This window comes from Hypanus sabinus, chromosome 6 (assembly GCF_030144855.1).
Source record: "Hypanus sabinus isolate sHypSab1 chromosome 6, sHypSab1.hap1, whole genome shotgun sequence".
Classification (NCBI taxonomy): domain Eukaryota; kingdom Metazoa; phylum Chordata; class Chondrichthyes; order Myliobatiformes; family Dasyatidae; genus Hypanus; species Hypanus sabinus.
The window spans coordinates 154,272,109-154,293,433 of record NC_082711.1 but is presented as its reverse complement, the minus strand read 5'-3'; the positions used below and the strand labels follow the sequence as shown (position 1 = coordinate 154,293,433).

The following is a 21,325-nucleotide window of genomic DNA, read 5'->3' as shown; positions in this document are numbered from 1 at the left end:
CCCCCTCCCCCCCCCACCACACACACTTCCAGAAAGGTTCACTTTCCTCTGCATGTATAGATTTATTTACCAACTTCTCAGTTTTTCTATTTCCATTCCTTAAGCATGTTCGCTAACCTCCTGACCCAAGCTTTTAGATATAGACTTGAGACTAGTGTTTTTACAGTGCAATAAATCACCTGAACTTTGTTTTAGGTTGAGGTAAAGAATTCCAAAGAATGAATCAGAAAGGTTCACCATAAAAGGTAAGAAATGGAAATTTTAAACTTAATATGAAATTCTTCAGATTAAAATGCAAGCAATGTCCTCATCAATGAACCAAAGAAAATCCAGGAGGAGGTCTGATTAGAATTAAAACCAAGAACTAGAGTACAAAACTAAAGCACAGTTGAGACCATGTGTTATTATAGTAATGCTCATTACATGAAGGAAGTGAGTGGACAATGGGAAGGTTCAGGAGGAAAATTATTTTTAACCAAATGAATCAGAAGTGACGGCAGATGTTTAATTGTTTAATTTAACTGCTGATGGGAATTGTGCATCATATGTACAGCCACAAGAAAAATATACTGATCATGCCTGTAGACACTAAGCTATCCAAGTATAGAATAAGCACACAATGGGTAGAAGCTTGCCAAGGATCAACCTGAAACTGGACGTACTTGTGAATTTGGATTTTATCTAAATCTACAAGTAGATTTGGGAGAAAAATCCTGGTTAATATAGATTGATGGCAAGGGGTATGTAGAGAAGTGATTTCTTCAGACTGGAATTTTAAAGCTATGAAATGACAGTCTAACGTTCACTTGTTGGGTTGAATTGGGGTGTCAGGAGAGAGATTGGGAGATACAGAAGAGAAGGGGCCACTAAACTTAATGTTTATTCTCAGGCAGCTGAGTATTGTCATTCATCGCATGAATATCTTGTACGCAGACTTAATGGAGTTGAGGTTGAAATAAAAAATTGCAGACTTACAGTTATCTTAAAATGAGTAAGGGAAATAATAGAGATTTTGCTTAAGATTTCTTACTGAAATAAATCTGAAGATTACGAAGGTCAGAAGGAGAAGTCTATGGAATTTAGTCATAATAGTAAAGATTCACAATGTATCCAGCAAACCTGTTCATACTATGGAATGTCCAGACAATGACTGTCTCAACCAATGAGACACCAGCCAACTTCACTTAATGTTTAATGGCATTGCTGCAACCAAATCTCCAACCATCAACACCTTGGGTCATATAAGAACTGGAGTAGGCCTACTCCAAAGGAGTAATTCCAAGCTGCTTCATTGAACAATGATGATCAGATCTTTGCCTTAGTTTCCCTTTTCCATTTTGTTCCATACAACCCTTAACTCTCTCTGAGATGAAGAATTTATGTTATCCTGTAATATAGTCAATAATATAGCCTTCACAGCTGGAAAATTTCAAACATTTTTGACCTTCCAAAAAAAGAAATTCCTCTGCATCAAAAATCTGTCATAAATGAACAATCCCTTTTTTCTGAAATTATGTCTCCAGTTCTAGATTCCCAATGGTCAAATGCCCTTATTCGGAAATTCAATGAGTATTGGCTTTTTCTTCTGGAAGCCTCTTTATTCCAGAAATCAACTTCATGATCCACTCTAAGCTGTGACATATAAAAATACATCCCTTCCTAAATCTCAGATGAAAACTATATACAATATTCCAGATATGGTCTGACCAATGCTCTGTACAGCAAGACTTCTCTATTTGTATATTGTATTCTCTTTGTAATCAAGGTCATTTTCCTTCTTAATTTTCTGCATCTTCATGCAAACTTTCTGTGGCTTATGAATGAAGATACCAAGATTTCTGTAAATCACAGCATTCTGTAATTTCACACATTTGAATTATATTTCATCTGTCCACTGCTTTTTTCTTACCTTTATCCTTTTACTGACTAACAAACTATCCTTCTAACAAATTGCTCTTGCACCCCTCCCACCTACCCTTCCCCAATCTTTGTAATATCAACAGATTTGTCTATAATGACCTCATTCCTGTCTTTGAAATCACAAATACCAGTTGTAAATTATTGTCACAGAATTGATCTTTGTGGCACATGAGATCAATGGTTACTGCTTTACAATCTAATGACTTATTCTTTTGTTTTCTGTCAGGTTGGCAATTCTGTATCCATGATAATATAAACACCATGAGTTTTTGCCTTACACAGCAGTAACACATTGCATGCAGCCTATTAAATGCTTTCTGGAGACCCTAATACCACATGTGTACTGACCTCCTTTATCCATATTGCTCATTTCACCCTCAAATACTATTTCACAAAATGTTAATACATTTTTTTACTTTGAAATAAACTCTGCTTGATAATACTGTGCTTTTCTTAAAGTCCTGCTACTATTTCCTTTATGTTGTATTTTAACATTTTCCCAATGATAGTTGACAGGCTATCTGATTTTTTTTCCCTCCCTACTTCTATCTCACTACATTCTTGAACAGGGGCATTGTATTTGCATTTTCCAAACCATTCCTATTTTCTTGAATATAGCGAATGGCTTTTTAGAGCAGGTTGTGATTGATACCACTAGTGAAACTGCAATTCTAGATTGGGTGTGTGTAATGTACCAGATTCGATTGGGGAGCTTAAGGTAAATGACCCCTTGGGGGGCAGTGATCATAATGTTACGAACCCCGTAACTGGGTCACTTACCAGCAAAGATAGAGAGGTCCATTGAAATCTGATGGTACTATTTTTAGCAGTATTTATTAGTAAAAATACACAAAAATAATACCAATGCAAATATACAGATAATATACATCATCAATACTAAATCTAAAAGTCCAGTTATAATAATAATCAATAAGAAATAAGCTCTATTGTTGTCTAGGGGATCATGTATTGTCCAATGGAAATATAAAAGTCACTCAGTTCATTCAGGCTGCAGCCTTTGGTTGGAGTCAAGAGAGTGATTTTAGAAACTTGCCAGCTTTTCCTTTTTATGATGTTGATCCTTCAAGAGTTCCGTTGGTGTAGCCAGGGGTCGGCAACCTTTACCACTGAAAGAGCCATTTGGACCTGTTTCCCACAGAAAAGAAAACACTGGGAGCCACAAAACCCATTTGACATTTAAAATGAAATAACACTGCATACAATGCTTTTTTGCCATTATGCTATGTATAAACAAACTAATGTGTTGCATTTATGAAATCGATTAACTCCTGCAGAGAAAATGAAATTGCATTTCTACATGCAACAAAAACATTTTGAACTCCGAAAAAAAGACGTTGGGTTGAAGGATACTTTTAAGTAAAATACTCAATGTCTATTTGAGTCCTTCTTGTATTTATGAAAAACGCCGAACTTAAATTGTCCGCCAGCAGCAAACCAAAAATAACGTCAGCCAGCTGTCAACCTGAAAAATAAAAGGACTATTTCACTACACAATGAAAAAAATTTGAATATACGTAAAATAATAGGCAATTAAAATATTTATCATACTTGGTTAATGGGATTTCTGCTCCTGGATCTCAGTGCACAGCATCTGCACATCAGGGCTGTATGACGTCACCTTCATCTTTACACAGGATCGCAAGCTGTCATCTGTGAGGCGTGCGCGATGTTTGTTTTTAATAAAGTTCATGTTGGAGAAAACCTGCTCACAGACATATGTGGATCCAAAGATTGACAGGACTCCAAGTGCATACTTTTTAATGTTTACATAAATGTCGGGGATAGCATTCCATGTTTCGAACACGTTTGTCCAATTTGGGGAGGTTTTCAATATCACTCTATTTGTGATTCTGAGCAAGAACGGCCTTCTGACAGGCAACATCTTCAAGGTCTGCGTCAAGCGTCTAAACTTGGACACCCATATGTCTTTGTCGGCTATGTCGGCCAGTTCCACCTCAAGATCAGGTTGACTCACACCTGCCAATGCAGTCGTATTCAGTAGGGATGGATCGATGCTGAGGGGAGTGACCAGGAAACAGTAATGTGTTTTTTTTTTCCTCTCTGAACTCACTGAAGCGTTTCCCAAACGATGTTTGCATTGCGATGATTGCAGAATGTAAATACTCCGAAGTTATCATGTCATGAGCTTGTTTGAACTCTCTCAAATTGGGGAAGTGAGACAATGTGCCTTTCGGTAAATCTCTGGCAAGCATGGTCATCTTGCGCTCGAATGCCAAAACATCCTCCAACATGTGCAGGGCTGGGTGTCCTTTCCCCTGAGGAGCTGTGTTCAGCATGGTTCAGGTGCGCTGTCATGTCTACCATGAAGTGTAGCTTTTCCAGCCACTCTGGCTGTTCTAGCTCAGGAAAGGTGAGCCTTTGCTGCCCAGGAAAGTTTTCACTTCTTCCAGACACGCAACAAAGCATTTCAGCACCTCCCCTCTGGACAGCCACCGGACTTTGTTGTGCAGCAAGAGATCAGAATCTGCGCTTTCCAGCACATCATCAACGGAATTGATGGTGATTTAAACTTTTTGCCATTATTTTATTGAAATTCTGAATGACAACATCGATTACTTCTGTGCATTCCGGAGGAAATGTTTGAGTGCACAGTGCCTCTTGGTGCAAGATGCTGTGAAAAGTCAGCAGCTTTCTGTCCAGCGACTTCTGCAGTAAAGCCACAAATCCCCTGTGCACTCCTGTCATACTTGGTGCCCCATCAGTAGCTACTGACACCAGGTGGGTGGTCTTTGTTTCTTTGGCTCTTAAACAATTCAAGACAGCCTCACAGATGTCCTACCCATGTGTTTGGCCTATTAGAGGTATCAACTCAATCATTTCTTCCTGTGGCCCGGCAGAGTTTACATACCGGCAGAACAGCGCTATTTGTTCAATATCACCTTTGTCTTTAGACTCGGCACAGGCAATCGAGTAGGCCACTGCTGAATTTATGTCTTTAATTTGCTGTCTTATGATGTCTTCTGCCATTTTTATGGTTCTGTCTTTGACAGTCTTTGCAGAGAGGGGCATATCCCTGATTTTCTGCACAATTTCACTCTTGTTTTTAAAGTCCGTGAATAGATGTTCTGAAATCTTAATGAAAGATTCTTTTATATATTCACCATCTGTAAACTGCTTCCCGTGCCTGACTATTTCCTGAGCGGCAACAAAACTAGCATATGTAGTTGATTTTCCAGACTTCATTAATTTCTTGAAATGATTTTTGCTCAGATCAACCTTCCGCATCAGTTCCGAAACGGTTTTTTTTTCTCTCATCTCCATCCAGATATTTTTGAGCAAAGGCTGCGTGTTTATTCTGGAAATGTCTTGCGGCATTTAACTTTTTGTTGTTTGCTAGTTTCTCATTGCATATTAAGCATACCGGTAAACCAGTCTCGTCAGCAGTGGAAGCAAATGAATCTGCCCATGTATCATTAAACGTTCTGTTTTCTTCAGTCACTTTTCTTTTTTTAGAATTGTCCATAGTTAGCCTACCTTGGATCAAAAAATTTTAAAAATTGCACACTGGCGGCTGTCAGGCATTGGCAGTGGTGACGTATATTAATAGCGACAAAAAACAAGTTTTATTTAGATTGTACAAGATCACCATGATCTTCAAATTTAGAATTACATTTCAAAAACTAACAAACTAACATAAAATACATTTTAATTAAATACTCATCATTTATTTTCCAAAGCCACAGGGAGCCGCAGCACAGAGATGAAAGAGTCGCATGCGGCTCTGGAGCCGTGGGTTGCTGACCCCTGGTGTAGCCAGTCCTTTAGCTAAGCCGTTCTTCCGTGGTAAGCCCACCAATTCCTAGGCAAAGGAAAAGGACGCACGCGAGCCCCACCGGCTGTAGCTATTAAACGCTGTCACAGGATTTCTAGCGTTTCTCCTGGTGCATCTAAAGGGGTTGTTCCCCAGACCCTCTTTTATCCTTACTCACGGGGTCTCAGATGCCAATCAGGTTGGGATGATGCAATCCCTCAACCAGCCCACTCTGGTCATCTCCTGAGGGCTTCAATGAATTGTACAGTACTTTTTGTGAATACACAATTCCGTCTCCAAGAGACAATGGCCGTTATCCGTGACTTTGTCTTGCGGAGGCCAGGACACATTCCAAGCCTTGTGTATTCTGGACGTCTCTCTCTCTCATTTCCTGGGTGCCAGACCCGAATTAATAGCGATCTTGCGATTCTCACAAAGGAGGGGGCTACTTTGTACCCTTCGGCCCCTCAGGGTTGTGGCACATTCATAACAATAATATGACAGAATTCACACTGCGATTTGAAAGGGAGAAGATAAGGTCAAATGTATCAATATTACAGTGGAGGAAAGGGAATAACAGAGGCATGGAGAAGAGCTGGCTAGAGTTGATTGGAAAGGGACACTATCAGGGATGAATGGCAGAATAGCAATGGCTGGAGTTCAGGGGCCAATTTGTAAAGTGCCAGGTAGATGCATCCCAAAGATGAAGAGGTATTCTAAAGGGAGGTTGAGGCAACTGTGGCTAACAAGGGAAGCCAAAGAAAGGACATATAATATAGCAAAAATTAGTGGGAAGTTAGAAGATAGGGAAGCTTTTAAAAACCAACAAAAGGCAACTAAAAAAGCCATAAGGAGAGAAAAGATTAAATGTGAAGGTAAGCTATCCAATAATAGAAAGGAATATACCAAAGGTTTTTCAGATATGTGAAGAATAAAAGCAAAGTGAGTGTAGATATTGAACCATTGGAAAATTAAGCTGAGGAGGTAGTAATGCTGGATAAATTTAAGTATTTTGCGCCAGTCTTCACTGTGAAAGACATTAGCAGTATGCCAGAAATTGGAGAGTTTCAGTGAGCAGAAGTGAGTGCAATTGCAATTGCTGAGGAGAAAGCTCAGAATCTGAAAGGTCTGAAGGTAGATAATTCACTTGGACCAGATGAATTACACCCCAGTGTTCTGAAAGAGGTAGTTGAAGAGATTGTGGAAGTATTAGTAATGATCTTTCAAGAATTACTAGATTCTGGAATGGTTCTGGAGGTCTGGAAAATTGCAAATATCACTACACACTTTATAGACCAAACAAGGCAGAAGAAAGGAAATTATAGGCCAGTTCACCTGACTTCAGTGGTTGGGAAGGTGTTGGAATCTATTATGAAAGATGAGGTTTTGGGGTATTTGGAAGTGCATGATAAAATAGGCCAAAGTCAGCATGGTTTCCTTGAGGAAAATCTGTAGGACGAATCTGCTCAAATTCTTTGAGGAAATAGCAGGCAGGATATATGAAGGAAAGTCAATGTATGTTGTTTACTTGAATTTTCAGAAAGTCTTTGACAAGATGCCGCACATGAGACTGCTTAACAAGATAAAAGCCAATGGTATTACAGGAAAGATACAAATGTGGGTAGAAGATTAGCTGACGGGCTGGGGGCAGAGTGGGAATAAAGGGAGCATTTTCTGTTTGGCTGCCAGTGACATTATCATTCTGCAAGGATAAGATTTGGGACCACTTATTTTCATGTTATATGTTAATGATTTGGATGACAAAATTGATGGCTTTGTGAACAATTTAGCAGATAATACAAAGATAGGTGAAAGGACAGGTTTTGTTGAGGAAGCAGGGAGTCTGCAGAAAGAATGGGGAAAGAAGTGGCAAATGTAATATAATGTAAGGAAGTGTACGACCATGCACTTTGGTAGAAGGAATAAAGGCGTAGACTATTTTCTAAATGGGGAGAAAATTCAAAATTCAGAGGGGCAAAGGGATTTTGGAGTCCCTGTGCAGAATTCCCAAACGGTTAACTTGTAGGCTGAGTTGGTATTAAGGAAGACTAATGCAATGTTATCATTCATTTTGAGAGGATTAAAATACAAGAGCAAAAATGTAATTCTGACACTTTATAAGGCCTTTGACAAGATTCCACATGGAAGGTTAGTTAGAAAGGTTCAATCGTTAGGTATTAATATTGAAGTAGTAAAATGGATTCAACAGTGGCTGGATGGGAGATGCCAGAGAGTAGTGGTGGATAACTGTTTGTCAGGTTGGAGGCCGGTGACTAGTGGTGTGCCTCAGGGATCTGTACTGGGTCCAATGTTGTTTGTCATATACATTAATTATCTGGATGATGGGGTGGTAAATTGGATTAGTAAGTATGCAGATGATACTAAGGTAGGTGGCGTTGTGGATAATGAAGTAGGTTTTCAAAGTTTGCAGAGAGTTTTAGGCCAGTTAGAAGAGTGGGCTGAACGATGGCAGATGGAGTTTAATGTTGATAAGTGTGAGGTGCTACATTTTGGTAGGAATAATCCAAATAGGACATACATGGTAAATGGTAGGGCATTGAAGAATGCAGTAGAACAGAATGATCTAGGAATAATGGTGCATAGTTCCCTGAAGGTAGAATCTCAAGTGGATAGGGTGGTGAAGAAAGCTTTTGGTATGTTGGCCTTTATAAATCAGAGCATTGAGTATAGGAGTTAGGGTGTAATGTTAAAATTGTACAAGGCGTTGATAAGGCCAAATTTGGAGTTTTGTGTACGGTTCTGGTCACCAAATTATAGGAAAGATGTCAACAAAATAGAGAGAGTACAGAGAAGATTTACTAGAATGTTACCTGGGTTTCAGCACCTAAATTACAGGGAAAGGTTGAACAAGTTAGGTCTTTATTCTTTGGAGCATAGAAGGTTGGGGGGGGACTTGATAGAGGTACTTAAAATAATGAGGGGGATAGATAGAGTTGATGTGGATAGGCTTTTTCCATTGAGAGTAGGGGAGATTCAAACAAGAGGACATGAGTTGAGAGTTAGGGGGCAAAAGTTTAAGGGTAACATGAGGGGGAATTTCTTTACTCAGAGAGTGGTAGCTGTGTGGAATGAGCTTCCAGTAGAAGTGGTAGAGGCAGGTTCGGTATTGTCATTTAAAGTAAAATTGGATAGTTATATGGATAGGAAAGGAATGGAGGGTTATGGGCTGAGTGTGGGTCAGTGCGACTAGGTGAGAGTAAATGTTCGGCATGGACTAGAAGGGCCGAGATGGCCTGTTTCCATGCTGTAATTGTTATATGGTTATATAAGACATTGGTTAGACTGCACTTGGAGTTTTTGTGAGCAGCTTTGGGCCCCTTAGAAAATATGTGCTGGCATTCAAGAGGATGCAGAGAAAGTTCATAAGAATTATTCCAGGAATGAAAGAGTTAATATACGACAAACGTTTGATGGCTGTGGGCCTGCATTCAATGTAGTTCAGAAGAATGACTCACTGAAACCTATTGAATATTGAAAGGGTGAGCTGGAGTGGGTGTGGAGAGGATGTTTTCTATAGTGGGTGAGCCTAGGACCAGATGGCACAGCCTCAGAATAGAGGGACGTCCATTATAACAGAGATGAGGATGAATCTGTGGAGTTCATTGCCCCAGACAGCTGTGGAGGCCAAGACATTAACTATATTTAAAACGGAGGTTGATAGTTTCTTGATTAGTCAGGGTGTCAAAGGTGGCGTAGTGAGGGCAGGAAAATGGGGTTGAGAGGGATAATAAATCAGCCATGATGGAATGGCAAAGCTGACTCAATGGGCTGAGTGGCCATTATGTCTTATGTCTTGTCTGCTCTTATGTCTTGTGCGTTATGGTCTTACAGAATTTTGAAATATTGCGTACATTCACTATTACTCCAGCCTTTTGTAAGTCCCTATGAAATGGGCCATCAGGACCAAAGAATACCTGCCTTTACACCTTCAGGTTTGCCTAGAGTCACTCTGTCTGCTCACGATTAAGTTCTTCCCTTACTTTTACCCTCAGATTTTCTGCCATTGAGTCTGTCTTTCTGTGGTGACACATACATAAACCTCACTGGATATGAGACACAAATATTGTGGCTACAAGTAAAGAATAAGAAGTTTGAACCAACTTTGGTGATAAGTTTATCATTACACTTGGGGCAGGTGAATAGATGAAAGAGAAACAAGAGAAACAGAATGGTAACTAGAAGAATCTTCCTCAGTGAGCCAAGTTCCATCCATGCCGAGTTATCAATCCAGTCGTCCATGGCAGAGTAAGGGATAGTGAAAACCTTGTTCTTTAGTAAATCAACATAAGCAAGATTTGAGGAGGTGATAAATGATTCAACCTGAATGGGTAAAGCTGATTTATTTGTTTACATAATTAATGCATGCATGCTTGTATTAAAACTGCTGAAATGAATATTAGATATATGATTGCAGAGTTAAGTCAGAAGAGAGTTTATCAGGAGAGAGTTCTGTAAAAAAAAAAACACTCTGGTCAAACCGAGATAGATAGATAGATAGATGTTTCCTATAATGTCAAAAATAAATGTTTGACTTCAGACCTATATGAACATACCTCTGATAGGCTTCTATCTTGATATTAGCTGCAAAAAGGCTATCTTTATAAATTAATACCTTACTTTGAAACAAGATCAGTAGTAAACTCTCCCTATCACCTTATTTAAATGCAGGAGTAACTTGCATAAAAGAATTGGATAATACTCAAAAAAAAGTTTAAGATATAATAAAGCAAGAAATTGAAATTATAGAATGCACCTCAGTAGATCCAGTATAGTTTGCAGAATAGCATGGTTGTTAAGCTACACTGCTCTGCAATTCTGAACATTTATCAGAAGTTCTGAAAAAGAAACTCAATTTCCAGCAGTTCTTTATATATTGTTTGCCACTTAAATTCTCTTCATGTAGACTAAAAGTACATTATGTATTTCATTATGTACAGAAGCACAGCTCACAAACTACAAGTACAGTAGTAGTACAAGTAGTCTATGCTTTTGTTTACACTATGCATTTGTCATTTCCCACTCAACTTGTCCCTCCACCTGATACAATATCCTTTAGTATTTCTCAGGCTGTTCCTTAAATATATTAATGCTACTAATTGATCCAATTGACACCTAGGAACTTGAAATTGAGTTGAAAATACAGTGCCTTTAAAAAGTATGCGACTCCCCCCTCTGAAAGTTCTCTTGTTTTATTGTTTTATAACATTCAATCACAGTGGATTTTTTTGACACTGATCAACACAAAAGGACTTTTGTGTCAAAGTGGAAACAAGTCTCTACAAGTGATCTAAATGAAATACAAATAGAAAACACAAAACAATTGATTGCATAAGTATTCAACCCCTTCAAGTCAGTATTTAGTAGATTCAAATTTGGCAGCAATTGCAGCCTTGAGTCTGTGTGGATAAGTCTCTATCAGCTTTGTACAACTATACACTGCAATTTTTCCCCATTCTTCTTTACAAAACTGCTCAAGCTCTGTCAGATTGCATGCGGATAGTGAATGAGCAGCCCTTTTCAAGTTCAGCCACAAATTCTCAATTGGGTTGAGGACTGAACTCTGACTTGGCCGCTCCAGGACATTAACCTTGTTGTTTTTAAGCCATTCCTGTGTAGCTTTTGCTTTATGCTTGAGGTCATTATCTTGCTGGAAAACAAGTCTCCCAAGTCGCAATTCTCTTACAGACTGCATCAGGTTTTCCTCCAGGATCTCCCTTTATTTGGCTGTATTCATTTTACCCTCTACCTTCACAAGCCTTCCGGACCTGCTGCAGTGAAGCATCCCCACAACATGTTTTGATCCTTAGCTTACAATGGAGTCCTTATAGCCCTGCCATATTTCCATGCATTTTGTAAGACTGTTTGTGTTTTGCTCTTTAACTGCCTACTCTGAAAAATTGATTGTCATCTTCTATTTGATGAAATCATTCACATACTTCAGTTTGATGACAATTTGGAACATGTCATCAAGGACAGCTTTTACCCTGCTGTTATAAGAGTATTGAATGGTCCCTTAGTATGATAAGTCTTCACCTCACAATCCAACTCCTTTCAAACTTACACCTAATTCTCTGCCTGCTTTCTTCTGCATTCTGTAATTGTTTTCCCCTGTACCACCTCAATTCATGTTGTGACGAAATGATTTGTATAGATAGCATGCAAAACAAGTTTTTCACTGTATCGCAGTACATGTGACAATAATAAACCAATTTAAATGTACCAATTTCGATTTTATCCTCATCTCTACTTATCAATGACAAATTGTACTTGGCTGGAATTTATATGTTTGTAGATAAATATATTTCTGCTGAGCTTTATTGATGGTGATAAAAAGCTTCCAATTCTCTTATATAAAAAATAGTGGCTGGTCAGGCAGTATCTGCAGAGAGAGGAGAAGTCAATGTTTCAAGTTAATAACCCTTCATCAGAATTGTTTTGTAGAAGAGTCATTAACCCAAGTTGATCTTGTTTCATTTTCCACAAACGCTGCTTGACTGGCTGAGATCTTCCAGCATTTTTGTTTTTGTGTCTTTCCACAGGCGTTATGTGACTAGCTCAATATTTCTGAATTTTCTTATTTTGTTTCAGATTTGCAGCATCTGTTTTCACTTGCATTCATATTATTTTCTGTTTTTGTTATTAATATTAGACATGGTTTTACGGGGCAGCACGAGGAACACAAAAATCAGAAGCACCTATCGTCAATTCTCTTTGTGATCATTTTGTTTTCTATTAAAAAACTAAATAATTTAGAGAAAGAGTTTAGTCTTAAATGTATCTACTACATTGAATATGTGGAATACATATTAGAAGCTGTGAATGTAACCACACAATAAACCATGGGGTTTGGGGGAACCTTGACCATATTAAGAAATTGAGCAGTCCAGTCTGAGACACAATATTCAACATCCCGTATAGGCATGACCAAACGTATCAATCAACATTGCAATGTTATTTTATTCAGGCATTAGGATCTGGACCTTGAAAGGCCTTGGAAATGGTGCATGGTCTATGAATAATTGTTGATAAGTTGTAAACTGTGGGTGGATTGACTGTGATTAATAGCTGAATGGTCTATGAACAATGCTTGGGTCGTCTGTAAGTGTTGGTTGGATGGGCTGTGAGCGATGGCCGTGTGAGGTCTAAAGCATATTCACAACATATATGAAATGGGAACCTTGTACAGTTAAAACATTAAAGTAATGAATGTGGGGTGTTCCCTGTCTCAGATTAGCTTGCAAAAGAATGAGATCAGATTCAGATTTATTATAACTGACGTATGCCATGAAGTTTGCTGTTTTGTGGCAGCAGTGCAGTACTAAGACATAAAAATCTATAAATTACAAAAGTAAATAGTGCAAATAAAAGGAATAATAAGACAGTTTTCATCGGTTTGTGCATTGTTCAGAAATGTGATGGCAGGGGTGAAGAAGCTATTCCTAAATAATTGAAGTTGGGTCTTCATGTTCTTATACCTCCTCTCTGATGGCAGTAATCAGAAGAGAGTTTGTCTTGGATGATGGGGGTCCTTAGTGGTTTGCTGCCTTCTCAATGAGTTAGACAGGAATATTACTTAAGTTGCAGATAATGAGTATACAGAGGGACATAAATGAGGAGGGGTGTGGGGAATAGCAATAGAAGCTGGGAGGTGGTAGGTGGAGGCAATAAAGGCCCAAAGGTGATGGAATCTGATAGGAGATGAAGATGGAGCATGGAATCAAGTGAGGGAGGTGGACAAATGGGAATAGTGGCAGAGGGGAACCAGTGGGATAAATGTGAGAGCTATGGGCAGATGAAGTGATGTAAGAGAGGAAAGAAACAGTGATGGGGTGGGGTAAGTGTCTGAAGAAGTGGGTAGATCAGGAGGGGAGAGAAGGGAGACAGAAGGAGAGCAATTTACTGGAAGTTGAATAATTCAATGTTCATGCTATTGGGAAGTAGATGACCCTGATGGAATGTGAGGTATTGTTCCTCTGCAATTTAGCCTTACCCTGACACTGGCATGAGGACAGACATCTTGATGTAGGAATGGGAGCAGAATTTAAATTGCTCCAGACCACCATGGCTGCCAATGCAAATGGAGCACAAGTACTGAGAGAAGTGGTCACCCTGTTTGTGACTGGTCTCACCAATATCCTCCAGCATTTTGTGTTGTTACAGATTTTGGCATTCGCAGTCTCTTATGCATAATGTTAGCCAGGATTTTGCCTGGAATGCGGCACTTCTGTTTCATGAACCTGAGACTTTTCACACTAGAGCACAGGAAGCTGAAGAGTGACCTTATAGAGGTATATAACATCAAAGGGCATAGGTCGGGTAGATGTTTTTCTAAAAGTTGTCGTTGATGTAATGTGAGAGGGAAAATAGTTCGGGAAATCTGAGTGGCAAGTTCCTCTTTAAACTCGGAGTGCAGTGGACATATCAAACAAGCTTCCAGAGGAGTTGACACGGACTGATATATTAGCATTTAAAAAGATTTTGCATTGGTACATTGATAGGAAAGGAATGCAAGGATATGAGGTGAATGCAGAAAAAAATGAGCTGACATGGATGAGACAAGTCAAAGTACTTTTTTTTGTGCTGTAAGCCTCTAAGAATCCATGAAATCGTTACCTGTCTATAATAACCATAAATATTAAGGTCTGATTAATTGTCAGTTATTGACTTTGTTTATAACTGGGAAGCTAAGATACAATCCAAAGTTCGTAGTCATGACAGATCGATTCAACTTAAGAAGTCTTCCTTTTGTATAGTTTACTATTCTGAAATCTACTGACATTTGGTTTCTCTTAATATATTGGAATATCAATTTTCATTGTACAACAGTTGAATTTGTCTCGTCTTCTTGTGATTGTGGCTCAGTGTCACATCAGTGTGCTCAGTAACTAATGATGAAGATGAGCTTTATTTGTTACTTGTATATCAAAATTTGCATTGAAATGCATTGTTTGTGTCTACAATTAATATTGTGCGAGGATGCACTGAGGGCAGCTGGCAAGTGTAGCCTTTCTTCCAATGCCAGCGTGACGTACCCACAATTTACTAACCTGTATGTCTTTGGAATGTGGGAGAAATTTGGAGCACCTGAGGGAAATTCATGTGGTCATGGGGAGAATGCACAAACTCTCACAGTGGCAATAATTGTACCCAGATTGCTGGTGCAGTAAAGTGCCACCCTAAGTGCTATGCTACCATGCCACCCCGTGTGATGTTGGTTCGCTTATGGTTTTTCATTTTGTACAGGAACTCCAAAACAATGTTTTCTGTTTTGTTTTTCCAGCAGATGAGACAATAACTAAACGATGAACAAGGTTCCTTCCTTCCTGATTCTCAGAAAAGGAGAAAGTTCTCATCCTTCTATATGGATCAGTATTTTTGTTTTAAAACATGTTGTAATATACCAATGTCATCACATTAATGTGAAATAAAGTTATTATTTTTGTATATTTTCCCCACTTTTTATAGGTTAAACCTATTTCCTAATGCTTAAGGACAAATATATGCTACTGAAGAGTGCATGTAATCATTCTTGACAACAACAATACTAAGTTATTGCCTTAATTATAAATGTATCAACAAATGACAGTTGAATGTGTGTTCATGTGCCCTTGAAGCTTATTCATAACAGAAAGGTCACCATGGATAAAAGATTATTTTTATTGGTTATATTTTAATGACAGAATTTGCAACTAATCTGCCAAAGGGGGTTTGAATTAAATATGAATACTTTTTTCCTAACTGCTTTGTAACAGTAATTGTGTTCATGTGATAAAATTATAGCAATTTTTTCAATATGCCTCCATGTAAAATGTGTAATAGTATTGGAACATGAGCTAATGTAATACTTGATTTACTTGTATGGTTGCACACAGGGTTTGCTGATTGCTTTGGGGGTTGCAGGCCAATTTCTCATGGCCTGTTGAATTCAACATCCAATCAATGCTAACTACTTCGTTCAATATAATATGGTGGTGCAACATAGCTGGGTTCAATTCTGACCATGGCTATTGTCTGTACAGTGTTTGCACATTCTTTCTGTGAGTATGTCTGCTTCTGCTGGGTTCTCTGCTTTGCTCCCCTAACCCCAACAATGCACTGTGACTTAAGTGGCTACTGTAGATGAATCTGCAGTGTGATGGGCACATGGGTGCAATTCGTAAGACCACAGACAAATAAGGAAGCAGGAATCAGACTGATGGCATTGGCCTGCTGGGAGCCAGCATAGAAGTAAACGGTTAGCTTCTGGTGAAGCTGACCTCCATTCCTTAAAGCTAATGCGTGGAGTGGGAATTACAGTTACTGGAATCATACTGAGATCACAGGAAGATTGAGTTCACAACACAGACTGCCTGGGAAGGGAGGACTCCTGATGTCTGTCATTTCTTTCCCTTTCAAAAACCCAACATACCATAACTGAAATCGATGGAATTAATGAAAGAATTAATTAATTATTTAATTAGTCGCCGCATAAATAAAAGCAGAAAGCAAGCTGGGACTACATTTTTATGTATAAACAAATGACTTGGGCACGAGTGTACAAGGGAATAGTTCCCAATTTTGTGGATGGTGGAAAGTTTGGTTGAGTCTTAAAAACTAAGGGATTTCATAGATGGCAGAGAGGCAGTGATTGGCTGGCAGAATGTATAGGAAAGTGACAGATGAAATTCAATGCAGGTAGTGTGAAGCTTGGGAGAAAGAACAAAGAGGATAGCTGAAATTAACTGGCTTAGTTCTGTGATCTGCAGACATCCTTGATAATGGCAGAGCAAGATGAGAGCATCGTTTCACCATACAGTGGTCTATGTGGGAGTCAAGAGCCATGGTGTCAGCAGTTAAGCTTTGTTGTCCAGTAGGTACTACCTGGTTTGTCAGTGTTCCTCAAATGTACCACTGTACACACCTGGGAAATTAAGGCATTATCTTAGCTTTTGAGGGACTATTTAATGACTTGCACAATTCACTGACTTCATACTAGCTGGACATTGGAATGGAGCCTCTTTCAATTAGATGCAATGAGGTGCAATTGAAAAAGCCTATGGCCCTAGAAAAGCAGATACTTTTCCAGTTCTCTAAAGAGAATGAAACATAGTTGTCTTCAAATAAGGATACCAGTAGCTTCCCTCAGGTAGTAGTGAACATGAAAGGTTGTCATGCAGGAAGGAGCAAGGCACCCGAAAATCCATTGCTCTTTGAATTTGACACTGTAGTACTTTCCAAATTTCATTTTTGTATATTTTTATTGAAGTAAAGCATAGTGTTCTTTGCCAAAGTTCCAATTAGACCCTTCCCCGTTCTCTCTGCTTCACTTCAACAGCTTTCCCTGCCTCATCACATGCACTCTACTCATTTCCACAATGGTGCTGGTGAATATCTACTGATTCATCACAAGCTGGGAACAAACTATCTTCTTTTGTTTTGCAGAAGCCTTGCAGCCAGCAAAATTTTCTTCAGCTTTTGTCAATGATTGCCTACAATCTTTTACAACTTGAAACAGTTGTTGAAAGTGCTAACCGCTTATGGCATTATAGCAACAACCATAAACACATCAACCAACAACTCTCCTAGTTGTATCTGCTCTTTTAAAATAATAGTTGCAACACTCAAAGGACTCTCTTTTTGATATTTCAATGTACAATGTGTATTTAAAATATGTGATAGATTTGTCGTATCTCCTTCCAGTTGTGAGAGTGAATGAGAATAAAATCTGAAGTTCCATATGAATGTGTATAGCCCACTTAATTATGCAGTATTTTCTTATAAGCTTGCAAACATATCAATGTAAGCTTACTGTATCAATTCCAAGAAATTGTACACAGCATTCAGAGAAGTTTATCATTTTTCCAAATATAGACTAACATGCAACTTTGTTGCTCAAAAGTCTTGCAAATCATGAAGTTCAAGCATACAGTCCAAAACATTTTGTGCAGGCAGCATGTTCATGCACTAGTGGCCAGGTCCTCTTGTTTCACAATGACTATGATATTACAGAGCTTAGCAGCAATAGTTTGTACAGAACAGAAGGCATTCAGCACAGTTATGACCTTTGATTATTTATAGAAAGATTCCGATTTTAGGGAAATTATGAATAATGATGAGCAAACGTTCCCCAAACTTATAATCAGTACCCGTCATCTTGTGTACATTTTCTAATGTCCTTTCATACTTCAGCGTGCATTACAACATACTGAATGTAAGCTGTACTGCAGACATCATTGATTCAAGGGAAGTTCTTCTGACTTGTTGATGCCAAGTAACAAGGGCCACCCAGCTTATTACTGTATCTGATTTGAATTTATCAGCATTCTGAAAGAGGCAGCAACACAATAAATCCTTTTGTGAGCAAGTTACAGTAAAGCTACAAAATTCTGGCACACTCGGGATTTCAGTACTAAATTGACAGCTTTTCTAGAGTATCAATTACTATTCACTGTACACTTTATTTGATGAAGTATTATTACAAATATTCCATAAAGCCAAGTAAGTCCAAAGGAAAGTAGGGTCCCAGTGTATTAAAGGGAGTTCAATAATCAGGCACCTGATGAATTGAATAGGAAATGGGGACTAGCTGACTGGAAACAATGTTGGAAACAATAGTAACAAACCAGAGATGGAACCCAAATAGTTGGGTCCCTGAGTAAGGAACAGATTCAGTTTTTACAAATGTCCATAAATCGATTTTCTCTAGAAGTCAGAAAATATGCAAAAATCAGTCAATTTGGTAATCATGCATACAGTGTTGCAATGACATCAGAAGCACAGAAGACTGATAAGAAAGAGCAATTGCTAAAAATGGAGCCAGAGAGGAAACCAGTTTTGTCACTTGTAGAAACAATATACATTGAACTTTTGAATTCAATAATATTACGAGCTTTTTCATAGGTCCATAAATTGAGCATTCTTAATCTGAGGTGGCCTGTGTAAAGTCACACTGTATTTGGTGAATTATGCTTTGTAATATACTGTCCTGGGGAAAGTTTTAACTGGCACTGAGGGAATCTCACTGCTGAATTAATTTGTGGACTCATTTCAGTTAAGATCTGTAGTGTACTTGCTCATGAACAGCAATCTTGAGTTTCAAACATCCATTTCCTGATACTGTCTCCTCAGCATTGGTGACACCCCACATTAGTTGGAGGACCGTTTTGCCGAGCATCTTCACAACATCTGCAAAAAGGAGAATTTCTCAGTGGCCAGCCATTTTAACTCCATTCCCATTCCAACATGTCAGTCTAAGATCTCCTCTTCTGCCGCAATGAGGCCACTCTCAAGGTAAAGGAGCAGCACCTCATGTTCCAAATAGGTAGCCTCTAACATTGAGTTCTTATTCCACTAATATTTTTCTTTGTTTCTTTTCCCCTCCCTTTTCTCTCTTCTATTCCCCATTCTGGCCTCTTACCTCTTCTCCTCAATTACCTGTCACCTTCTAGCTTATCTTTCTTTCCTTCCCTTCACCATTTTATTTTGGTGTCTTCCCCGTCCTTTCTAGTCCTGATAAAGGGTCTTGGCCCAAAATGTCGACTATTCATTCATTTTCATGGATGCTGTCTGATCTGCTGAGTTCCTCCAACATTTTGTGTGTATAACTCAGGAAAGTGGAAGCTCTGTCTTGTTTCTCATATTCCCTTACCTCATGGAAGGAGTTAATTTGTCCCAGCAAACCTATGTCAGTTCTCAGAACCATCTCATCTCCCCAGTAATTTTGCAATGACCTATTCTTCCATCCATGTCTATTAACCAACCGCACAGCTCCCTCCCCCAAGTCTCCTATCACCCACTTACCCTGGAGCTGTTCACAGTAGCCAATCCACTACCAACCAACATGACTCTGGAATGTTTGAGGAGACAAATGTAGTCTGAGGGAGAACATGTAAACTTCTCACAGACAGCAACAGAGGCAGAATTGAAAATTGGCTCCTGAAGCTGTTGGACAGCAGTACGACCTGCAGTGTGACTTGGCAACACCATGTCAAGAAGTCCTGGTTGACTTGTACCACAAATATTCGGACTATCTCTGTTCCATTGTGCTGTGGTCAAGAATTTACCCAGCCGAGAACATTAACTCTTCCCTCTTTTCTGAAACGTTCCTGATGATTCAGAGTGAGATAACCATAAGACAGAATGTCAGGAAAGCCGTGCTTTCACCAGTGTTTCTGCCTAACAGTAAGGTAAGAACAGGAGCTAATGCGCATGATCCTTGTAGCAATATTACCCTTCCAGCTCCCCTTTTTAAGTGATATTAAAGCCTACATGTTCAGATCTATATCCCACTCCAAAATTCCTCTTGACCGCCACGTTCATACCTTTTGCCCTATTTTAAAATCACCTTCATCTGTAGTATCTTATACAGTACAATTTACTCCCCTTGAATATGTTACCATTTCTCATAGTAAAATACATCTTTGACATAACATTATATTTCTAGAATGTAATGCCTACATGTTGGTTTCTGTTCCTGTGGTACTAACAAGAACAGCTGTGCTGAAAGACACTAATGATATATAATATGACTGTTCAGCTCACAGCACTTCTTATTCTTAACTTGTCAAAATTAACCACACTATCCACCTGCAACGCCTCTGCACTGATTTTCAGCTGTGTAGAACAGAAGCCATACTTCTTATTTTCCATCCTTCTAAGATTGGTTTTCATTGCTTCTGTGTGAAAATGAATGATATTCTTCTTAACCTAGGTATGATATATGACCTTTAACTAAGCTTTGGGCTACAGATCCACATCATCAAAATGATGGCCTATTTTGAACTCCTTGACACCAATTTCTGAAACCATTATCTCATGCCTTTATTACCTGTAGACTTGACTATTCTAATAAATACCTGTTTGAACCCCTTCCCCCTTTACCTTACATAAATGAGATTATTCAAAATCTATCAATGGCCTAATTCACAACATCCTGCTAACCTGTCACTCATAAAGTCATTAACCTCCACTGGCTCTTGGTTAAGCAGTAATTCAATTTTAAATCTCCATTATTTTTAATAGCCTCAATGCTGCCTGTTGAGTATTTAATATTTCAATAATATTTTAGTAACCTTGTATATAGTTTGATTAAACATTCTTTTTTGTTTGAATACTTATTTATAGGTTGTATGTATAAATGCATAGTAAATTGTATACATCATCACACTACCATGTGATACGTGTTCTTCACTTAAGGCTTACATTTTGGGCTCCCATGTCTTCCTTTGAATAACTTTAATGTCTTTAAGTTACAAAACATAATATTGGTGACAAGGTATTTTTAAAACAAATCCAAGACGACTACCAACCTGTTAAATGCAGCGAGGAACAGTGAAACAGAGAAGCACATGTTCTACGGAAGAGAAGACACGATTGAGTTAAAACAATAAAAGGCTGCAAATGGAAGAATTCATGGGTCTTTAAAGAGTGAGTACTGGGTGATAGCAATCATAAAAAAAGAGCATAAATGGCTGGCTGTGTCAGAAAAATTGACGAGTTTGTTTATACTTCAGGTAATTGGCTCATGTACACTGAACATACTGGAGCAGTATTTTGAAGCAAGTAAAATAGCCAATGAGAAACGAGTGCCATTTTGCAAAGTGCATTGGGTTT

The 21,325-nt window shown here is 38.7% G+C and overlaps 1 protein-coding gene across 7 annotated transcripts in view; it reads left to right on the top strand.

The window, feature by feature from the left end:
* Window positions 1–21,325, top strand: part of LOC132395978 (protein-tyrosine sulfotransferase 1-like) — a 128,497-nt gene that overhangs the window by 64,181 nt on the left and 42,991 nt on the right. Inside the window, exons 5-6 of one of the 7 annotated variants that reach the window (XM_059973232.1) lie at window positions 196–245; window positions 15,018–17,443. The exons of 3 other annotated variants lie outside the window; for them this stretch is intronic. In XM_059973232.1, the coding sequence (XP_059829215.1) occupies window positions 196–222 (27 nt within the window). In that variant the 3' untranslated portion in view covers window positions 223–245; window positions 15,018–17,443. Of the gene's footprint in view, window positions 1–195; window positions 246–15,014; window positions 17,444–21,325 lie in introns of those variants that run through there. 3 more of the 7 variants (XM_059973231.1, XM_059973233.1, XM_059973234.1) reach the window with 3 other exon arrangements.